A 23,427-nucleotide genomic window follows, 5' to 3' on the forward strand; every position below is an offset into this window, starting at 1 on the left:
AGAGAATCATGTGACCTGAGGTAGATAGCTGACTGGCTACCTAGTGATAAGAAAAGGGTATAAAACCTGAAGCCTGACCATTGCAAGTCAGATTTACAGATGAACAGCTGCATCTCACTTTGTTGCTTGTCAATAAAGTTAATTCTTCTGAGACCTGGAACTTCGACTCTGAGAAATTCTTTGAGATCCGATTTGAGGACTTTGAATTTGCCACAGCACTTTTATTTCACAACACTATTCCTTCACTTCTATTCTTCCCTTCACCTAGTTCAATCAGAATGATTACATGGAAAATACAATGTTCTGTCAATGCAAGTGTATTGACAGTCATGTTTGGTATCATTTTAAATGTTTCAGTGTGATTGGTGCAATGGTCTCATGTCCAGAGAAATAGACCAAAAGCTACAAGTTAGAGAGTTTAGAAATACTTTGCTTACGGTGGAGGGAGAGCCCTTTACCAGGGTCTTTCATGCAAATTACCTTTTGTCCTCAATAAGGTCTAAACTACCCTAGTCTGGGATCTTGATTAATGCAAATTCCAATTGTTAGTTCGTGCCTCCATTTGGAGGATTGTTTTATCTTGTTCTGAGTATTTAAAGAAATGTTGCAAAAGGCTCAGTGTGATTCTGTAGTCTGATCAGCCCGCAATGCTGAAGATCGTCCATACACTCAGTATTATATATCTTTCAGATGTCAGATATGCATATTTTACTCTTTATTTCTGAGCATTTTGTATTGATTCCCTGGTGAAAAAAAAAGATGCTAAGTATATTTGCAGCCAGACTAATTTAATTTACTTCAAGTGTCAATGATTAGTTAACTTAAAGTGTGCTATTTTGAAACAACTAATTTTGTACCTAGTATATTTTAGTTGTAATTAAATTGTAGTAAAGCAACTTTAAGTGTATTTAGTGGACTTTAAGTATATGCCTGTGTATGGACTAATTACAAGATTGATTAGTGATATTAAAGTGTATTTTATTTGTGTTACAAGTAAATTACAAATTCATTACGAGTGTCTTCGAAACATACAAGCAATCCCAGGTGAAAAGGAAACATATTTAAATTGTGCTTTTTTTGGATATACTTAGTATATTTAACTTATACTATATTAAGTGTGTATTAAATGTGTTATTTTGAAACAACTTCAAGTATATTAAATGTATTTCAAGATATGCTTAAGATCAATTTTAAGCTATTTGCAATATATTTTAATGTATTAAATTGTGCTAAAATGAAAGCACTTCAAGTACATTTAGTGCATTTAAGTGTATTTCTTTACAGATCATTTAAAATATACTTTCATATTTCTTAAACTACATTTAGAATATATATGAAGCTTCATTTTAATGTACTTCAAGAACATTTCAATAGCATTTCAGCTCATTAGAAATATATTAGCATTACACCAATAGTTTATTATAAAGCTGTTTAATTCAGTATTCAAAATTGTATATTAAAAGTGCAAAAATAATTACATATAAATGTTAAGACATACACACTCTGAAATCAAGAAAACTTTAATATACTATCTTGTGTGCATTGCAAAATAAATACATAAGAGTAAATTTAAAAAGTACAGCAGCATATATAATCTCTTGAACATAATACATTATAATAAAGATCAGTGAAATACTATGGCAGAGCTATATTTATATTTTTACTTGTATTACTGAAAAGTACACTATGAATATTACATCACTTAATAAATAAGCATCACAATGTGTTTTTTTGTTTTGTTGTTGTTGAAAAAATACAGATAAAAGTTTTGGAAAAACAATGTTCACAAGTGAATAATGCATTATTTACAAACTTAGGCCTACAAATGGCTCAACCAAAGAAACAGACGAGTTTAAATGTCACATCTTCATCTTCAAGTGGACTGTCACTTAGTATGACTGGTATTTTCTGCAACTGAGGGCTTGTGGTTCAGAACACTGTAGTATTTAAATACTGCTTTATCACATTATCTATGAAGAAGGGAAGAAGAATTTATATAAAATTAATCAATGATTAACATTTTTGTATCCATGTTTGAATATATGTATTATAATTAGCATAGATATCCATTAGAATTTCGTTGACTTCTCAGTTTACCTTTCAAAGATTTGACTATATCCTCATCAAACTAGACATGAGTGTCCATTTTTATCCTCGTCTGTCATCACTATACAGCACTCTATGAGTTACATTTGTAGCAAATTAGCTCTATGAAATATTAATAACCAATCATAACTTGCTATAATTGACTATAAATATTTCTGTCAGTTAATCGGATTAACTTGATGTAGCTACATTAACATTACAACCAATTACTCAGTTCATCATGTGAACCCTCAATGTTGGTTAATTCATTAATAGAAATGTACATTTCCGGGGCATGGGAAATGTCTTTCTTACTAAGTATTGCTAAGAGCAAATAGTTAAGATCGATATGATTAGTGACTCCAGATATGAGCTTGAGACACGGACAACTTTGCGTGTGACATGAACAAGATTTTATTAACTAGACTAAACACTTAAACTATTGTAAAATACACATACATACATGCATACAGTTTAGCAAGGGAAAGAGACCTGAAGCAGAATACAGGAAAGCAAGAAGTTATAGCATTGTTTGAAATTCAGCAGATCAACAGCCTTGAGCAAACCATCAGTTTAGTTCTAACACACCCTTCTTTAAAAGGGGTAAGACAGAAAACTTAGAAAACTTCTATTTCAGCATCATCTTCACATCCGGACTCCTCAGGAAAGGACAAGAGAAAGAGAGAGCTAAGAGAGTCAAGTGGGTCGAGAGAGACCAAGCTGATCTTCATCAGTGATTTTTAAAGCATGAAGATGTCACATCCTCTGGAGGTGTGAGAGCCAATAAGAAGTTGTCCCTTTGGAGGGGGATTTTACGACCCTTTGTGTTCGAGCAGGACATTTGAATCTGTATGTTCATGGGCTGTTTAAGAAAAAGAATCTTCAAGATTCTTATAATACCCATGCGTCACAAAGTTAGCAAAATGTGATGTAAATTAACAAATGGGGAACAAAGATTGGAGTTCATAGTGACCAAACATGCCACACACATGATTTTGGTTAACCATAGTATGCAAAGTCTGAGACATAAACCCATTAGAGTTTACAAGAAATTGACAACATAAATGGAAAATCATGAGATGGGAAAATTAGATGCTACACATTGAATATAAGATTAGAAGAAGCCCAACACCACTTACAGTGAGCAAAGTTCAATCAAAAACTCACTGATATAGTTATTTGCAGCAATAAAGCAACCTGTGAGTATTAGAGGGCATGTTGTATATTGATAATTGTGGTTTATTAAAACCTAGGGTATTTCCAATGGATGTATCTATTTTGGTCATGCTAACTTGCCCTCTCTTTACCTCTGTTGCAAATATTTAAGGAAATTAGAAGTTGTGCAAAATATTGTATTCCAGGACAACTAGGACAAGTGACTTGCAGCTTTACCAAAAAACAATTAAATAAACAGATTTTTACATGAATGACTCAAAGGAAGCACACTTGACCCTTCGCAGGGAGTTTGATTGACAGGCGATCTGACCAATCATAATCCGCCGAATCCACAATTTTTTTCCGACAAAGCAGTCAGGAGAGTTAGTAGATTAACGTTGGAGAAAAACAGTCTGTATTGACGTCTTTCTGCGGTTAAAACAACATTCCTTCTTATGTTCATTCATGTTTATATGATGCTATAAATTAACGAGAAGGAATAGATGATCTTTTGTATTGTTTAAATTTCGTTAAAAAATAACCAAATTTGAAAGTTGAGATTAAATCACACTTATTACTCTCTTCTCAGATTTCAGTTTTTCTTCTATAGTAGCTGATCTGAAAAACAACAAATATTAATATTTCAGAAATTGTTCAGTAAATCAGAAATAAATACACAGCTTCATTTTGCAAATACAAATAATGTTAAGGTAATGTTGTACATGTTATAATGACTAATTGTTTTTTGCAGATGCATTGGTCAATGTTTTATAGTTGTTTTAAGACAGCAAAATGTCTCCACATAGATTTTAAACAGATTTATCAAAAACTTTAGACTTTTACTTTATACCCACTGCTGAAGTTGCTAGAAATCAGTGTCAGCATCATGTTACAGCAGTTAAAATCAGTATTCCACGTTAGTCATATTAGCAAATGCAAAACGAAACAGTGAGCTATTTATTTATGCAAACAGCAACTAAAACTTACCAGTAACTTGAGGGCAGTATCTTCATCTCTTCGAGTCTGCTTCGGCTTTGACTTTAAAAGCTTTGCTCTGATTGGTCAATTAAATTTATACTTCTAAATCTAATCAGATTCAAGTAACATACACAGAGATTAAGCACGCACAGCATATCTGATAAACCGAAGCTGTTAGCTGCGAGGCAATCTCATTATCATTCACGTGTTTTACAAGTGTAGTTTGAATTTAAACAAGTAAAAACTTTTTTAAACATCTTTGGAAAATGTACCTATGATGCATTTTGAATAATATGATGTTGAAATTCTTGTGGGAATTTCAGTAGTACAAACGTATTATGGACAAAAGGGAACAACATATTAATTTTTAGTATGCTTATTGCGATGCATAATAGTTGACAAATGTTTATAATACATTATAAGTTTGTACATTGCAAATGTAAAAAATGTTTTTCCAAAATATTAAAATGATACATACATAAATATTTAAAATATATTGCAGTAGGCCTAAGCATTTATAAGGTACATTTACTGGTATAATGGTATAATGACTGGTATAAAACAACATTATAGCATGCATTTTTTCCGAATCAGTTTGAAAGGAATGTAATGGAATGTTAAAATAATTTCTGCTTGTGCTCTAATGTGATTATCAGGAGTTGCTTAGGCGATGGACGTCCATCCTCCATCACATATGCGGTGTCCATCGATGGGAGGAAAACGGAATTGAATACAAATGCTACCACGCTGACCTCTCATCAGATGAACAACGGAAGAAGAAATGGTTGTCACAGGACTCACCTGCCTACAAAGCCCTCTATGAAGTTGTGTTGAACACACGTCTACTGAAAGATCTGGAGCAAATGACGCTGTTCAAGCACACAGGTACGTCTCAGTCTCATTCAGTTGTCTCTGGTCTGCACAAAGCGGCACTTCACACCTTTACTCTCCCCCTCCACTTTAACTTTACCTGGCCCTACTCTTTTTTCAAATTTTATCCTAGTCCAAACTTGACTATTTCCTGTCTTGTCGTCATGCACACAACTTTCAGTAACTTGTACACATTTTCTAATTTGTACAGTCAATTTTGATTTATGTTTTAACAGGACAACTCAAGGTTTTCCACAACGCCCTGCTGAAGTACTGCCCGAAGCGCTTGGACGTACCAATCCATGCAGGCACGCACGATGTTGGCCATTATGGACTGCAATGAAAATCATGACTCACCACATAAACAGGAAACAACAGCAGCTGGTAAGTACCAAAAAATATGCCAATACTTGTTCTGGTATAACAGGCCAATTACAGGCAAAATGATAATGGATATCCGACAGACCAAATTATTAGAACTCATCCATGACCGTTTTAATTTCAGGCCTCCAGAGACACAACATTGTGTGAAAACAGTTTACAATAATCACTTTGTGGACAGCTGTCCATTGGGTCTTTTCGGCGTGGGGCGTTTTATCCAGTTGACTTTATCGCACCGGAAAAAAAAGTCGAGGACTGCAGGATGGATTAACGCCGAGAAATCCTCGGTAGCTGTGACACAACTGCGGGCACGCTCATCTTGATCTGACACATTGAGCCTGGTCATTGATGGCACAGTAACGTTACCTTGTCCCACTCGCCACAGCACAGACACTCTATTTCAGTCGGCATAGGTTGGCATATTCCCCCACACTCACACCACCAGTTCGTGTTGGCTCTCATCCTCACGTCCTCAGGCTGTTGAGTGCTGTGCACACAGCTCCTCTTCTGAAAACTCTGGTTCGTAGAGGTATGGTTCTGGATCTTGACTGTCTGAGACGTCACCCTCTTCGTCACTCACAAAATCCCCCATGTCCATCGCCATTCACTATGTCTACTGTCGAATAGCCAGCTAATATTAACGCCGGTATGCTGACGGAAGTTGGGGGATTTCAGGTGTTGCGTGATATCTCGGCGCCCAAGTAGAAGTGCTTCGCCTGTGATTCACCCTAATATATTCCCAAGTCAATATCTGTCTAAGAAATCGCCTTGTCTTAATCTGCATTGCTATTTGTACTCATTGTGAACACGCAGGCCACAAGAAGTAATTTGTTTTTTTTTATGATCACTTTTACTCACGGCATGCTATCTGGCAACAAAGGATTCCATTCATTATGCTAAGCTAAGCTAGCGTCGGCGCTGCCAAACTAAGACAACGCATGGACTGAGACAAAAATGCTTTTGCCCACCTTTCTAAATGTAGGGGAGAAGGTGAATAAGCCCCTATTTCAAAAAACGGTGGAGTGTTCCTTTAAGTTTATGTTTCAGTTAACAGTTTTTCAGTTTTCAGTTAATTTTTTCAGGGGTCGGCTACAGGAGCAGCATAGAGCGCCCTATCGTGGCTGTAGACGGTAATGTTTTCTCTTGGTTCATGTCAGTCAGTATGAATTAATTTTGATATATAAGTCGCACCTGACTATAAGTCGCAGGCCCAGCCAAACTATGAAAAAAAGTGTGACTTATAGTCCGGAAAATTTGGTACTTGAATTTCAAGTATATTTTTAATACATATAATACTACGTCTTTTCACCTGGGTTAACTTCGACATAATTATGTAATTGGCATTATAGATTTACCTGAGATTATTGAATCTAGTAGATTATGATGTATCCATGTTTCCGCTAATCTGTGTCCAGGGTTGAGCACATACTAGATGTTAGGTTAAGGCCTCATTATGCTTCTGCGTCGACTCCACGGCGTAGCTACGCAGTCACTCCTTCGGCGTCGTGGCCATTTTATGTTTCTGCGTCAGGTTGCGTTGCATCGCGGTGCATCTGACCAATCACAGCCCTTGGGGTCTGCGTCGCCTCGACGCGTAGTTACAATTCTTTGGAGGTGCACGACGAGCAACGGCGGAGGGGGCGGAGAGGGGTTTGCGGTGACGCAGAGGGGTCTGCGGGGGTATGCTGTCGATTCGACGCAGAAGCATAAAACAGGCTTTAGACTGAGCATGAAGCACATCAGGCGCGATTCTAGATGTCTGACGAACTGCTTGATTTTAGTTAAGTTGTTATATAGTTGCATTCGCTAAATTGGGCTAGACAAAAATGCACTTTGCGCACTGAAAAAACAGAACACACAGGAAACCTTCAGCCACACCATTGGACACCGTCGTTAGGTCAATTTGGTGGACCTTAAAGAACAGAGTGTTTGTCCTGTAATATTGTACATATTGACTGAGACCGATGTTCACAGACCTGTATGAGATGGAGATGATCTTCAGTGTGTGAGAGATGCTCCAGCTCAGTGTTTCTCCTCTTCAGCTCAGTGATTTCCTGATGCAGCTCTTTAATGAGATCTTCAGCCTGTTTCTCTGCTGCTTTCTGCTGTTCATCCATCATCTTCAGCAGATCAGACTGACATCTCTTAATGGAGCGGATCAGATCAGTGAAGATCATAACACTGGAGAATTTCTCTTCCTCTGTGTTTCTCTGATGAACGAGAACAGTTATGTTTGTTAATCTATTCCATATTCACTTATTATTTAAAGGGATAGTTCACCCCAAAATAACATTTCTATCATCTTTAATTAACCTTATGTCACTTAAGATGGCTCTTGAGGACTAGCTGTCGAAGAACTCCAATAGAACTCCATACAACAGATTTGTGCTATATAGACCCCTTTTCAGTTGGTAAACATGATGACGTTTTTATGTGGGCGGAGCTTAGGTGGAGGCAGAACGATCCCTCTGGCCGCTTCACTAACGCTAGTTTGCAAGTTTTGTTAGCTTGTTTTTTAACAATGACGGGAGAAAATCTGATTTTATCTTAATGTGCAAGGTCACTCATAGCCTGACTACGTCAGACTTCGTACTTCCGCTCAATTTCAGTACGCTTCTGTACTCAGTCTGAGATAGCGACCTATCTCTCAGTTTTCCTCCGGCCTGAAAACAGCCGGCCAATCAACGAACAGAGGGCGCGCTGAGAGCCGTGACGTAGATGCTAAGCGCCGAGTTGTATTGTATATTAGGTTAGGGAAATCGAAAACGAACGCGGATATGGAGACACGGGATGCAATTCGCTCTGTTGTGGAGAATATTCCCGGTATTTGCAAACTGAAGCCCGAACAAGAAGAGTGTTTGTTAAACATTTTAATGGAGGTGATGTGATTGGCTTACGGGTACCCAATGATTTTATACTTCAGACAAGTGTCCCCCACCACCCTCCCCCCCCCCCCCCGCGAGAAAGAAAACACTTTTCAATTATGCCATTCCAGACTCTGTCTACGAAGCAAAGCGAAGTAGCAGAGATTGGTATTACCAGGCTAGGTCACTCACTGTCCAGGACCACGATTGTTATTTGCAAAAGTTAATTTTAACGGACGGAACCAGATCGGCCGACACCTACACGCTCAGTGAATGGATGGTCGATCTGACAGGATTAACGTTACCTCGGTTGAGTGGCCTGTCTTCTACACCGACCTGATAGAGAAACAGAGCGTAAAGACAAACTGAGGGCATATAAATCTTTAGATGCCTATAACTATGTGATGAATGGTCTTGACTTGTGGCAACGTTACATTGCGCGGTCCTGCCCAGCGCCAAGGCCAGAAGACGACAATGTAAAGTGACATTACAGTGCAATTTTAGTGATGTGAATATTTTCTAGAAATAAAAATATTTTCTATGTATTAAAATTATATTAATTATCTATGTATTTGATTATTCTTTCTTACCAGGTTCTTCAAAAAGTCTATCACAATCAATCACAACAATGTATACAATCATAGATGATTCACAAATAATCACAATAATTTAGAAAACATTATGCGATAAAATTTCAAATTGGATCCTGTAGGTGATTCTTGCCCCCAGAAACACAACAAGATGCCATTTAATAAAAATAATAATAATTTAAGGTCCTTATTATGTAGCCGAATCTGTGCTGGTTTGTATTGGCCGCCTCCAGTTTTCACTTTGTTTTGCCTCCAGCTAATGCCGTGACGTCATTGTGACGTCGGCACAAAAGGGGTCTATAGGAAAAAATCATGTGTTTGGAGCAACATGATGTCACCGTTAAGTTCTGTTAGTTTCTGTTTTCATGGATTCTCAGTTTGCTTTCATTCGTCTCGTGTTCATTGTTCTCATTTTCCGCCACTCATCAGTTGGACATTAACACTAATCATCACAGCTGTTCGTCTTTTAGTTAATCATCTCTGTATATTTAAGTTCCTTCCTTGGTTCTGTTCATTTGTCGGTTATTATTTGTGCACAGCACACTGTCTCACATATTGGCTGTTTATTAGAGTATGATATTAAATCTCATGTTACTGAAGAATCGTCTTCATCTTCTGTGGAACTAAGCAGTACACATGAGGGTAACTAGATGATTGTATAACTCACAATTTAATTCAATGCCTTTATGAATTAGATTTAAATATTATGATACATATAATTTTTTAACGGTATTTTTTGCTAGGATAGTTAGAGAGTGAACAGAAAGTGAAATGGGAGAGGGGGATCGGAAAAGACCATGAGTCAGGAAATGAACTCGAGTTGATCGAAGCACAAACCTTTCTCAGATCTACTGAGTTCTGGATCTCTTGAATCTTCTTCATTCTGTCCTGGATCATCTGATGAACGTCTGTCTGTGTCTGAACCAGCTGATTCTACATACAGAGAAAAACAGACACATTTATCACTGAATATAGCTTTCCATCTTCTTACAGTCTTATTTGAATTTCTCTTTTTAACCATTTAAAGACCATTTAAATTCAAAATTATAGTTTTGAATCTTTTAGTCCGTGTCTGACAGTTTTAAGGGTGTCAAAATCAGCTTTTATCAGATGTAATGAAAGACTATTGGATTTGTCTGTTTTTTAAAAAAAAGGACAGGTTCTTCAACATGTCAAAACACAGGAACGACATCTGCATTTCACAGCGTGTTTAAAGTGCTTTGTTTGTAGCTCTTTACCTTCTTCTCTCGACTCTCATCCTCTATAGGAACAGTGTTGTGAGTCCTGTGTTCTCCTTCAGTGCAGGACAGACAAACACACGTCTGATCATCTCTACAGAACAGCTCCAGAGGTCTCTCGTGTTTCTGGCATAAATAATCCTCCAGATTTTCCACAGCGTTGATCAGTGTGTGTTTCTTTAGACGTGGGACTCTGTGATGAGGCTCCAGATGAGTCTCACAGTAAGAGCTTTGACACGTCAGGCAGGTCTTCACAGCTTTCTGCTTTCTTTCATCACAGAAGTCACAGAACACCTCAGATTCTCCTAGATTGAGCTTCTCCTGAAAGTGTTGCACAACCTCTCTGAGTGTTGTATTAATCTTGAGATCAGGTCTTCTGCTGTATTTTTCTTTACAGAGTGGACAGAAGCAGGTCTGTGTGTTCGTCCAGCACTTGATCAAGCAGGTTCTGCAGAAGTTGTGTCCACATGGAGTGGTGACTGGATCAGTGAACACTTCCAGACAGATGGAGCACTGGAGCTCCTCATTTAGAGATGGACCACTGGAGGATGCCATGACTGACAAAACAATGACAATATATCATCTACATTATATCATCATCTCAGAGAGCAATTTTGATAATACTAATACTCAAAGATTTTATGTATTTCTCCACTGACGGCCCTACAAAATTAGCTTTATATATCCTGACAACATATTTATTTTTTCAAATGACATGTAAATCACAAATATCTCACTGTATCTGTCTGCTGCTTTTGACATCCAAGGCATAAAATGATTTTATTTTGTTACCTTTATTGGTGTTTTGTATAAAATAAAACATGAACAAAGATGTGAATGTGAATTAATTTGAATCTCATGTTTTTCAAGGGGAAATGTACAAGTTAGACCAGTTTACAAGACTGAATGATAAGAATTTATCTGCTGATGTGATACCTGTGGTTGAATAGCCTAGAGTTGTTAGTTGTTACTTTGAAAAAAGTGATCAGTTGACTTAAAAAAATTTGAGGAAATCCATTGCCTTAAAATGATTAAGTAAAATAAACTTCATTTTTAATAAATAAAAAAAAGTAGTGGAATTGTCAAGGTTAACATAACTTAATTTTTTCAATTAAGCATTAAGTTTATTTACTTAATAATTTTAAGGCAACAGGTTTACTAACATTTTTTTAAGTAAGTGAACTGAACACTTTTTACAGGTATGACAGCACTTCAGCTGTTAAATTCTTATCATGTCTGGTAAACTGGTCTAACGTGTGGGGGGTAACTTGTGCATTTCCACTTCAAAAACCTGATATTCAAATAAATTTATGTTAATATCCTTGTTCATGATTTATTTTACAATCAGTTGAAATAATACAGTGAGCCTAATTATAAATTATTTTAATTTAGTTAAACTAGTAACCACTGTTTATATTAAAATCAAAATACTTGATATTAATTTATGCCCCGTCGAAAAATAAAATACTCAATATAGACACCTGTCTTTATATAAAATTGATCCTTCAAGGTTATTTTTGTATATGAAAGATAACACAGCAAGAAAGGGTGGGAGTTGTTTTTGAAGTCTTTTAGTTGTGTGACATAACAGCAGAAATCAAACTTTACAACCAGAATGACATAATACTAATTAAAAATATTCAGATAGTATTTCAGAGTTTAAATCTTTTGAACAAGCTCTTAAATCCCATCACTTACCTTTGAGTGAATATCAGCTGTGATCAGTAGCTTGAGCTTCCGTGTGTCTGAATAAAGTTGTTTGAAGAAGCTTCTAGTTCATCTGTTTTATTTAGTTTCACCGTCACAGAATTCTTTCACTCGCCTGCAGTGATGTCATAGCTCCGCCCACAAGCATGAATATGGTAAAGTTTCTAATTCATCCCTGCTGAATGTGCAAACACTTTAAAGTGATTTTAAAGAAAAGTTTAACGACCTTCAACACATTAACAAAAATCTTTCAGTTTTTATACAAATCAACCCCTGGGATAGAGTTGGGGTACTCGACCTCGGACTCAAGTCTAATTTTGAATGAACTCGGACTTGTCACGCACTCGGATGAATTTGAACTCGGACTTGACACGGACTCAGACCTTTTGAACTCGGAAAAATGTCAGTGTCCAGTCGAGTCCGGGCACTGGAGGACACAATATTATTCAAAAACGAAACAAAACTATTTTAGAGCATTTTAGAGTAAACATGCGGAGAATTTGCTTAAAGGGATAGTTCACCCAAAAATGAAAATTCTGTCAGTATTTACTCACCCTCATGTTGTTCAACCCCGTAAGACCTTCATTCATCTTCGCAACACGAATTAAGATATTTTTGATTAAATCTGAGAGCTGGATCACTCCTCCATAGGCTTCTAAGGGATTGAAAATTGTTCCCCGAAAAGTTATTAAAGACATCGTTAAAATAGTCCAAGTGACTACAGTGACTCAATCTTAAGTTTATCAAGCGACGAGAATACTTTTTGTAAGCAAAAAAACAAAAATAACGACTTTATTTCAACTATTCATTTCCTTCTCTGTGGGCCTCGAGTCAGTTAGCGTAGTGTGATTGCGTAGTGCTACGTCACACGTAGGCTCACTATTGGCCGACGCTGGTCATGTGTGTGATGTGTGTGACGTACAACACAGAAGCGCTGCGCTGTTACACTAGTGAACTCACTCGAGGCCCAGAGAGAAGGAAATGAAGGGTTGAAATAAAGTTGTTTTTTTTGGTTGTTTTTGCGCACAAAAAGTATTCTCGTCGCTTGATAAACTTAAGATTGAGCCACTGTAGTCACTTGGACTATTTTAACGATGTCTTTAATAACTTTTCGGGGAACAATTTTCAATCCCTTAGAAGCCTATGGAGGAGTGATCCAGCTCTCAGATTTCATCAAAAATATCTTAATTCGTGTCCCGGAGATGAATGAAGGTCTTACGGGGTTGAACAACATGAGGGAGAGTAAATACTGACAGAATTTACATTTTTGGGTGAACTATCCCTTTAAAATGTATGTTCAGAATCAGCACAAGCTTTATCCTTTCGCAAATCTCCTCATAAACAAAGTTTAGACTCGATATAAATTAGAGATTCACTTTTTACAGGTATGACAGCTCTTCAGCTGTTAAATTCTTATGTCTGTTAAACTGGTCTAACTTGTTGGGTAACTTGTGCATTTCCACTTCAAAAACCTGATATTCAAATAAATTCTTTAAATTAATTTATGCCCCGTCGAAAAACAAAATACTCAAAATAGACACCTGTCTTCACTTCTCACTTCTCGAGATTCACATTTTTCCAGTGTGGACAACTTCAGTGTTGTAGCGACAATGAGTCTTACATTAAATTAGCTCAAATTATATATAGGGAATTTAATATATTGCATATTACAGTTAAATTATCGAAGCTGAAAATAGATCGATTGTATATATGAATGATCACCATAATGGGTTATGGTTCGTCATTAATATATCAATAGACTTATTACAGATCGATTATATGAGATAACCTTAAATGGAATTAATTTAGTTATCGAACAATCTGTTTGTCCAGCAAACGGCTGTAAGATTAACTTAACTTCTCAACAAAGTTATCCCTTCTTATAAACTCCAAGAAATATCAATTTTCTGGCCGTGAACATACATTTTCCTGTGTTTATAAAATTAAACTACTCAACGTAGTAAATAACAAAGCTTTTTGTAGCTAAAGGATCGAACATTTCATTGACTTTGTAATACGAGCATTTAAACAGAAGCAATCATTAAATTATAATGGCTTTAATAAATGCACAACTAATCAGAGGTGGGTTGTCAGGGGCATCAGGGCCTTCTCTGCTGGCCCTGTCAGAATCTAAAATATAATATAATTTAATTTAATATGTAAAATATATATTTTTAATTTTTACGATTATATTTCCACAAAGATTATGGTTATTTTTTGTGAGGCTGAGCTGGATTTTCCATATGGTCATCTAAACGCATCACAGCTCTGTGGACCAGCACTAGAAGTATAGCTACCCTTCCGTTGAAGCTGCCATTTCCCATTTGATCATAACTTTGACTGACGTGTATCATTAGCCAATAGTAAGCTTGTTACCCTCGCAGTGCTGTCAGCTGCCCCCTATTCTCTCTCCCTCACATGCATGCACGCACGCACAGACACACACACACACACAGTATCATTCACACAGGGAGTGCAGTGAGGAACGGGATGAGGAACCAAAGTGCAGTGAGGAACCACGTTCACGTCTGTCTGTTAAATGCTGGAGCCAGCAGACTTGTTCAACATGTTGACGTTAAAGGCCCTGTTGGGACCAAGTTTTTGTAAATGTTTTGTAAAAGAGTTTATTATTTTTAAATCCATGTTATATACACTTTTAAACTATAAGTCCTTAGCTAAACTATGAGTTTAATGTAACTGGTGGCTAAGAGCCGTTTGTTAAACAGAGAAGACTTATTATATATACAAGCTGTAGGCTATACAATAATATTAGGCACAGTAGCTTCTTTTCTTTTTTACCAAGAACTTTATTGAACAATGTGAAAAACCATAAATGGCCCGGTACAAAATAGGGATGAGTGACGATATTCGATCAGTTAGAAGACGCATAAAGCTTGCCACAAAGAACCGGCAAATAGCCTAATCATTATGAATGTGTCAAATATAACAAGGAGACATTTTAATTGTTTATTAATAAACTAGTGTTTTCTGTGACGATGCTGACTCGCCACCTTCGCAGTGTTGTGAAGGTGCCTATAGAGAGAAATGCACACTTCATACGGATTATAAGAGAGTTGTCTGTTTCTTTTCGTTTTGAATTGTTTTGTTTAAAAGTAGACATTTCAAGCTTAGATATATTTCTGAGTTTCTGTTCATTTATGAGACAAGCTCCAGTTCACGAGCGATGCAATTTATATCGCGTCGGCGCCTCCATGTCCTGATTATAGGCTGCTATATTTGCTTCTTATTTATTAAATCCAGGCAATTGGTTAAAACATTGATTAAAATTAAGATACAATTTATACAAAACGAAATTCACTTTAAAGAAGGGCTTTATACAAAACAAAACTTAATAAAGCGGTCAAAATGATGTCTCTCGATATTACGCATGATTAGGCTACTCATACTGGCTGATAGGCTGATCACTTTTCATATAATCAACATAGATGAAATGGAAAAAATAACATTATTTAAACATAAATATGAAAGTAACTTTACTTTAATTGCTACAACACGTAGGCCTACAGTACAGAGAAATGTAATGAAATGAAATTAAATGTAAAGGGGGGGCGGGGTTTTGAATAATAATCAAATTATTGCCAGCGATCGTCGAATATTATTTTAGCTTGAAATGCCCATCCCTACAAAATACGAAATGTCTTAATCAGACAAAATACAAGCATCACAGCCAATGTTCCCTCTATTTTTTTTTTCTTGCTGAGCAAAACTTTTTTCTATTGGCGGACATATTTCGCCACCTGAGCAAAAATATTCTTTATACCTGACCTGTACAGCATACGTAGAAACACAATGGTTTCAACATTCAATTGTTACTTTTAACTTGAATGTGCATTTCTATTTTATTTGACCCTTGATGTAACTTATTGGTATTAAATCATATTTTTAAAAAACAAGCAGTTAATTAAGAAGTCACTAAATGAAGCACATTTTAGGTTACCTGATATTTTTTCACAGTGCTGTTAACTGTACAGTCTTTACCAAGAAATCCTACGAAAAATAATTTACAAAATCTTCTGCAGGACAGTTCAATTCTTTACAATAATAGAATATAGTATGAAGGAAAAGTAAGCTGTTACACTGAGATGGTTTGGGAAAAACAAAGTGTTTTTGTACAGTCAATTAATTGTGTACAGGAAGCATTAAACCATCAAAGTTAAATGATTATTATAAATGAGTTTATTTCTTATGAATTTCCAATATTTTCTTTAGCAGGGGGTTTCAAGTTTTTAATGGCAATGAGCCCGTGAGATTCTTTATTTAGGCTTATAATATAATAAAATATAGGCCTAATATAATTTAAAAAAAAACGAATTGTAGTATTTGAAGTGATATAATATATCAGTTTAAATGCTTCAATTTGTTTACATATTATATTATTATAATATAAAACAAACTGAAGCATTTAAATAGATCGAATAGCTAAATATGTTCAAGAAAAGTGAATATGTGAACTCTTTTATAGTAATCTAACCCCCCCCAACACACACACACACACACACACACACAAACATAGATTTAAACTAATGATAGCCTATTTTGAATTTGCACGCAGGTGGGTGTGTAATTGTTACCGTTCTGTGTCCATCAACAGTTATTTCTACCATCAAACCACTCTTCTTTAAAACATTATGATGTGATTTTATTTCACATGTCTGCGTTTCTCGTTGCCTCTCGTATTGAGCTATTTGGTCCGCACGAAAGACTCACTGCCAATCACACGTGCTCACATCATTCTCTTTCTATGAAACCTGTAAACTGCATTCACCAGTTTTCACTCTATAGCGGTTGACCAGAGCACTGAAATTATTTCTCACTTAAACTACAATCAAATGGATTTCCCCACACATTTCGCGTCAGTCCTCTGCGTGGCAGCTTAGAGGGAACATTGAGCATAAGAAAGAAATGTAAATAAAGAAGTAAAATAAAAATACATTAAAGTAGGCCTAAATAATAAATAAAGAAATAAAGAGGCTCAGTAGCTTCTGAAGCAGGAACACAAGCATGTAGTCGCAGTTGTTGTTGATGTTAGGCTACTGATTTAGCGTGTCTGACTAGTCGACAGGTGGGGTGATGACATCATCGTTTCACAAAATATGTTTTTTTGGGGGGGGGTTGCGTTACTGAAGGCCCTGACTGAAACCCCACGGTACGCTACTGCAACTAATAATACATCGAACTACAATTCACACATAATATGTATATACAACCGGAACAGACAGAACGGAAAACCTTACAAACACGAATTTACAATAGGATGAGAGAGGGAGAGAAAACGAGAGAGAGAGAGAAATATAGAGAGAGGGAGAGAGAAATGAACTAAAGGTCAGGAAGAGAGAGAGAGAGAGAGATCACCGAGATGATCTCTCATCATGGCAAAATTCACAGACAATGTAACCTTAAGAGAGACAACAAGAAATCACGTCAGGTCATAACCAATACTTGTATATGGTTCTCGTTGTGTTGCTGAGGAACGCAGTTGTGTGCGTGGGTCCTTTTTCGGAGCGGACGTGTTCTTTTGTGTCTTTTCTGGGCAAGCAGACTCGCGGGAAGTTTAAACTTTAAAGGTTCAACGGCGTAAAGTTACCAAAGAAATGATTCAGAGTTCATCTCCCTCGTAGAGGGAGAGGCGAATATGAAAATAACACTTAGTAAAGAAAAGAAAAGAAGGATCGGGAGTGACGCGGAGGTGCGCGTCCGAGACGGTGGCCGAAGCCTGTCCGAAGCTGGTGTTTCCCGAACTTTGACCGAAGAGAAGAGAGAGAGAAACGGGCGAGTTCCTCTTTTGAGGGAATCCCATCCCCGCCCCTTTTTGCGGGGAGGGCAAATCATCTTGGAGCATTTTGAACGGGAGAAGTTCTTCTTTGTTTCGTCAGGAGAACTTATTTGCATAGTTTATGATGGTATAACATTTTGTCATTTCTAACTAGACAGGCTGTAGGCTACACATAGAATAATATATTTTACTGTAATTTTCCATGTATGACTAGTTCAGTCAAAGCACGACGATCATGTGGCTACCAAACATGAAATATGAAAGAAGAAAACCAAAGTGACATTCATATGCAGAATTACAAGCATTTTAAAGTTTGATTAACGCAATAAAATTGTCAGTAGTTCCTGTGTGGCATGTGAAGACATCAACGCACAAAAGGAATACATTTAAAAATATTTTCAGGCACTTTTTCTCTGAAACGTCCCATGGCTGCTGGTTGTGTGTTAATGCATGCGCATATGTGTATAAGTTCATCACGTGGTTGGCGGGTGGTGAACTTTTGTCATCCCCTGTGGGGGATTGTTCCGTGTGTGTGTATTCTGTGAGCTGATGAGTTTAACACCAGAGTAGTGGTTGACTATCTGGCTACACAATGTCTTGTTTGTGAGGGGCAATGGACCCGGGGGAGTTTACACACGGGATCTCTAGTCAGAGCAGCGCCTTTTGGTCACATGTTGGTAAAACCGGACACTGCTTTGTGTATTCATTAGTAATTTAATCAAATGGCAGAACTGGCCATCTGCTTGCGGTTACAGTGTTTATGACGAGAGTTTTAGGGAGAGTGCAGAACACGGTAAGTAAGTGATGCCTTAAAGGAAGCGCTATTGACAATCTAAATTTCGTGCTTCTAGAGGACCAGTGGTTACGTTCACACTGTAAATTATAAAGAGTGATAAATGCATTTAAATGTGGGAGTGAATCCGCTAAATTTTAGTCCTGTGAGTCTTGAAATTGCGATGATTGACATAGTAACCATTGCAACATGAGAAAGTGATAACCATAGCAACATTTTGGCGTCTAATAATTTTATGATTTTTGTTACATTTACACTTTAGTCATAAGTTTACATACACCTTTCAGAATCTCCAAAATGTAACTTTTATTTATTTATTAATAAGAAGGGTCATAAAAACATTGTTTCTATTTAGTACTGCACTGAAAAAGCGTTTTCAAATTAAGACAAATTACTTGATTTTAATATTGTGTCATTACCTGAATGATCCACATGATCCTGTTTTTTTTTTGTTGTTTTTGTTTTTTGTAATGGTAGTTCATGAGGAAAAATCCTCCAGCTCCTGCACATTCTTTGCTTTTCCAGCATCTTCTGCATATTTGACTCCTTACTAGCACTGACTATGATTGTGAGATCCATCTTTTCACACTGGTGACAACTGAGGGACTCATACACAACTATTACAAACCCTGCAAACATTTAGTGATGCTCAAGAAGTCCATTAAGGATGGAACTGGATGTAAATTGTTCTTATTTTGTTAAAAAAATATATTAATTTAGTCCTGCCCTTCAGAGGCTAAAAATCTAAAAACCTATCACCATAATCTTGCTCAAAAGTTTCCCCCTGGCTCTTAATGCATCATGTTGCATTCTTGAGCATTACCTTGCAGATTCTGAAAGATGTACAATAGGTAAACGTATGACTTTGACTATACATTGCAATCATTTTGTAAGGTTTAAAATATTAATTTAAGAGCTCAGTGTTGAGACCTTTCGCTGGGAATTTAATTGACAGGCGATCTGACCAATCATAATGCAGATTACCGCCTTTTTTGTCCGACAAACAAACCAAACCAGTTAGTAGAGTAAAGTCAGTGGACTTGAACTTGAAAAATGGTGTGTATTGATTTCTTTTTGCAGTTCTGATTTTCATTCATTTTTAATTCATGCTATAACTAGAAAAGATTATCAGTTCATGTGCTGCTTGAACTGAGGCCTACACATTAAAGCACCACAAAACAGGCTTATTGTTTGAATTTCATAATAATTATAAAAGTTTGAAAGATGAGACTTTATTTCATACCAAAAGTAGGCTGCTCTGTCTTGTATGTTGCCGCATTGTCAGTGTCCTCTTTGCCTCGCAATATATTTTTCACTGTGTGAGAACATGTGGAGTGAGAGGGGAATGGCTTGTCGGACGTAGCAACACAGTGGCGTGCACAGACCTCCTCAGGGACAGGGGCGAAAGGACCAAAAAGGGCAAAAAGAAAAAAAGAAGAGTTCTTTGGTTTTTTTTGGTTTTTTTATCCTTTATTTCCTTGGCATTCTATGAAAAGATGTTGATACAATTAGAATGCATAACACATCAAAAGAAAATAGGGAAATTATTATAATATTACTAAATATTATTTAAAACACAAATTTTATGAATTTTGAAGCGTACGAACAACCCCACGCAGGGCTCCAGACTAACTTTTCCACTGGTTGCACTGGTGCTACCAACTTTCTCAGTTGGTCGCACCAGCATATGATTTGGTCGCACCTTTTTTTTTTTTTTTTTTTGCTACATGCCATGGGATTAATCAATGCATGCTGATGAATAGTGGTTTCAATGGACCAAGGCTAGCAAAGGCTTTCTGGGTTGCAGCAGAAATACCTGTAATATATTAATTATCATTGCCAAATTTCAGGATTTTCATGGATTTTGGACAGTAATTTTAATCTATATGCAGTGTAGGAACCATAAACTGACTACGCCACCTCCTTACTTAAGGCAGGAGGAGCCCTCTACAGGTCACAATATGGATTTGGACAACAGATGTAGTTTATAAAAATATAACAATTTTATTGTTCCAATAAAACCATCAAATGTTAAAACGTGTTGATAATAACAGTCACAAAAAAAATTAGAATTAGCTCTCCTCAAGACTGCAAGAGGGGCGGGCCTGCCCTTGTGGACCTCCTACCACCTGTGAGAGACAAGAGAAAACAGAAGAAACCCCACAGCATACACCGCAAATAAGTAGTAACCTTTAAGTCACTATTTCAGTGCCAACCTCAAGTACACACCACACAGCAGTGTCACACCACCCAAATCACACCGAAGGAGGCTTTAGTGTAGATGCAGGCCCGGCCCTGTACAAAAGTCTTTGAGCACTGGAACATACAAAAAGAGGAGAGCAGTACCAGGAAACAAAGAAAAACAATTTTTAAGATCAAAATCAATCTCGAATAACAACAACAATAAACACAATATAAATCTAAAATATACAAGAAACAGTGGCTGGTCTGCCCCTTTAACAATAAAGGACACATGCATGTTAGTACACATCAATGCAGCCCACAATATAAAACAATCAAACAAAACATAGCCTACTTTAGCGAAAGTACAGCTGCAACACAGTTACCCAATCTCAGCTCTCAATCCCCAAACCTAATTGATAAAGGGTACTATAAAACAAGAGATTACTACATCAACTACATTTGTCTGTTAATTGCATCAAACTCACAAACGATCGGTCTTAGTGTATACTGCGTTTACCAGTATTCAGCATTCCAACACGGCCGTCAGCCCATTGAAGGTACCGCAGCAATAAATGTTTGTCTGCCTCGCTTCCCAGACAGAGAATAAACCCTCTTAAATAATCAGCCTAAAAGAAAAACAACAGAAAGATGGGATTGCGCCGTTAAGGCGCAATCATTCCACACAAACGAAACCTACCTATATGAAAGGGTACAGAGACTGCACGTTGAGCGCAACAAACACACGCCAAAACAATCACCACCTGTTGCTGTAAGAACCCTTTATGCGGTCCTAATGATAGAACTAACCACCTGCACCTGAAACTGATTGCTGGCAAGTCTCCTCCCACATTCACCCCCCCTAAAAGATGTCGTCGCCTCGACGACAAGGACTAACTTATAACCAGGGTCTAAAAGGATTAGCTTGGTTTAGACCTGTGAAGGCAGCAGCCCCTACCGCCCCAACATAAATGCTCGCCACTGCAGATTGAGGCAGATGGTACGGATTTGAATGTTGACCAGCTGTTGGCCTTGAAGTACGTCGAAGGGTCAGCATCTCATCTTGAGGCTGTGGCATCTCCTGCTGACAACTGGCTTGAGGGGAATGAGGTTGCAATGTCTCTTGCTCCAATCCATCACTGACTGGAATGACATTTCCCTGAGCGTCGGAATCTGCCTCCTGGACACTAATTCCTCTACCAGGCGTTAACACATGGTATACCCCTTCTTGAAAGCTGTCGACAGACAGAATAGACTTTTCGTTAGTAGGCCACACCGAATAATCCTCTTCACACAATCCAGCTTCTTGGGCACCCGCTTGTGGACAGGGCTGGGGCATTACTGGTTCACAGGGCTGATCTTCAAGCCGAGCTGCCCTCATCTCAGTCCTATGTATCCTGCGTGCATCACTAGCACCATCAACTGATGTAACTGTGTATGGAGCACCGGGTTTGTCTGGCACATTGACTACTTTATACAGCACTGGTGACCACACATCTTGGATCTTATGACGGCCTCGATGGCGATGGTCTTTTAAATAAATCAGTTGCCCTTTACTAAATCCAAGATCGTGTACCTGGTTATTGTGATGCTGTTGTCGATATTCTGCTGCTTCTTCAAGATTTTTCCGTGCTAAATTAAGTGCCAGCTTGAGCCGTTCCTGGTGGTGCTGAACCCACTCTTCCCCGGAGTTAATTACTCCCTGGTCAGCCTCGGAGACATCCATCCCCAAAAGGGAATCAACCGGAAGTTGCGGGGACACCCCAAACATTAAAGAATACGGTGAATGGCCAGTGGAGCGATGAGTTGTCGTATTATACGCCCAAACCAGCTGAGAGATGTACTTAGGCCACGCCCGTTTTTTCTCTGGAGGAAGGGAGCGAAGCAGGTCATGAAGAGTCCGATTGAATCTCTCACACTGCCCATTTCCCTGTGGATGGTATGTTGTGGTCCTAGATTTTTCAATCCCATAGAGGCTACAGAGCTGTCGAATAAGAACACTCTCAAAGTTTCTCCCTTGATCAGAGTGTATCCTTTTAGGCACTCCAAAACGATAAAACCAGCTCTCGACAAGGGTTTTGGCTACGGTAATGGCGCTTTGATCTTTAGTAGGCACCGCCTGTGTATATTTGGAAAAGACATCGGTCATGACCAACACGTTTTCTCGCCGATCCGTACCAGGTTCCAAAAGAGTGAAATCTATTGCAAGAACCTCCAGTGGTTGGCTAGCAAGGAGAACACCTTGATATGTCTTCACTCCTGGCTGAACAGCTTTTGAGAGTATGCAACGTTGACAATGCTGGCAGTACTTCTCGATCTCAACTCCCATTCCAGGCCAATAGCACCTTTGCCTGATCAGATCAGTAGTCCTTCGCACCCCCTGATGCCCATGCCCATCATGAAGGTTATACAGAACTTCCTGGCGGAGGCAAGAAGGCAAAAGTAACTGAAAAAACTCTTCACCGTGAGATGTCATTGCCCGTCTATACAACAGGCCGTTTTTCTCAGTTATCCGATCCCATTGACGAAGCAGACACTGAAGATCTCTTGACAGTTGTACCCGTTGTTCTTTAGTTGGTAATTGCCCCAGCCTCCAGAATGAGAGCAATGACTTCAACAGGGAATCTGCACCTTGTAGTGCCACCAAGTCAGCTCTGGAACGACTGGGAAACACCCCAATCTGTTGCAACATCACATCCGCACCTGCATTTTGAGTTACATCAAGGAGGCATTGATCATGAGGGTCAAATCCGTCACCACGATCCTCACTGGCCTGCTCACTGTATTGGCG

General features: G+C 37.9%; 1 protein-coding gene and 1 long non-coding RNA gene across 2 annotated transcripts in view; one reads left to right on the top strand and one right to left on the bottom strand.

Annotated features, from left to right (window-relative positions):
- LOC143725520 (E3 ubiquitin-protein ligase TRIM39-like) overlaps nt 1–12,825 on the bottom strand; it is a 30,765-nt gene extending 17,940 nt beyond the window's left edge. The window contains exons 1-4 of the mRNA XM_077217995.1: nt 11,860–12,825; nt 10,162–10,718; nt 9,761–9,856; nt 7,446–7,679 (exon numbers count right to left, since the gene is read on the bottom strand). Coding sequence (XP_077074110.1) covers nt 7,446–7,679; nt 9,761–9,856; nt 10,162–10,716 — 885 coding nt within the window. The 5' untranslated portion in view covers nt 10,717–10,718; nt 11,860–12,825. The remainder of the gene's footprint in view (nt 1–7,445; nt 7,680–9,760; nt 9,857–10,161; nt 10,719–11,859) is intronic.
- Nucleotides 1–23,427, top strand: part of LOC143725560 (uncharacterized) — a 358,276-nt gene that overhangs the window by 166,499 nt on the left and 168,350 nt on the right. The gene's annotated exons all lie outside the window — the stretch shown is intronic.

The sequence above is a fragment of the Siphateles boraxobius genome, unplaced genomic scaffold (genome assembly GCF_051911475.1).
Source record: "Siphateles boraxobius isolate OS27281-9 unplaced genomic scaffold, OSU_SipBor_1 77, whole genome shotgun sequence".
NCBI lineage: Eukaryota > Metazoa > Chordata > Actinopteri > Cypriniformes > Leuciscidae > Siphateles > Siphateles boraxobius.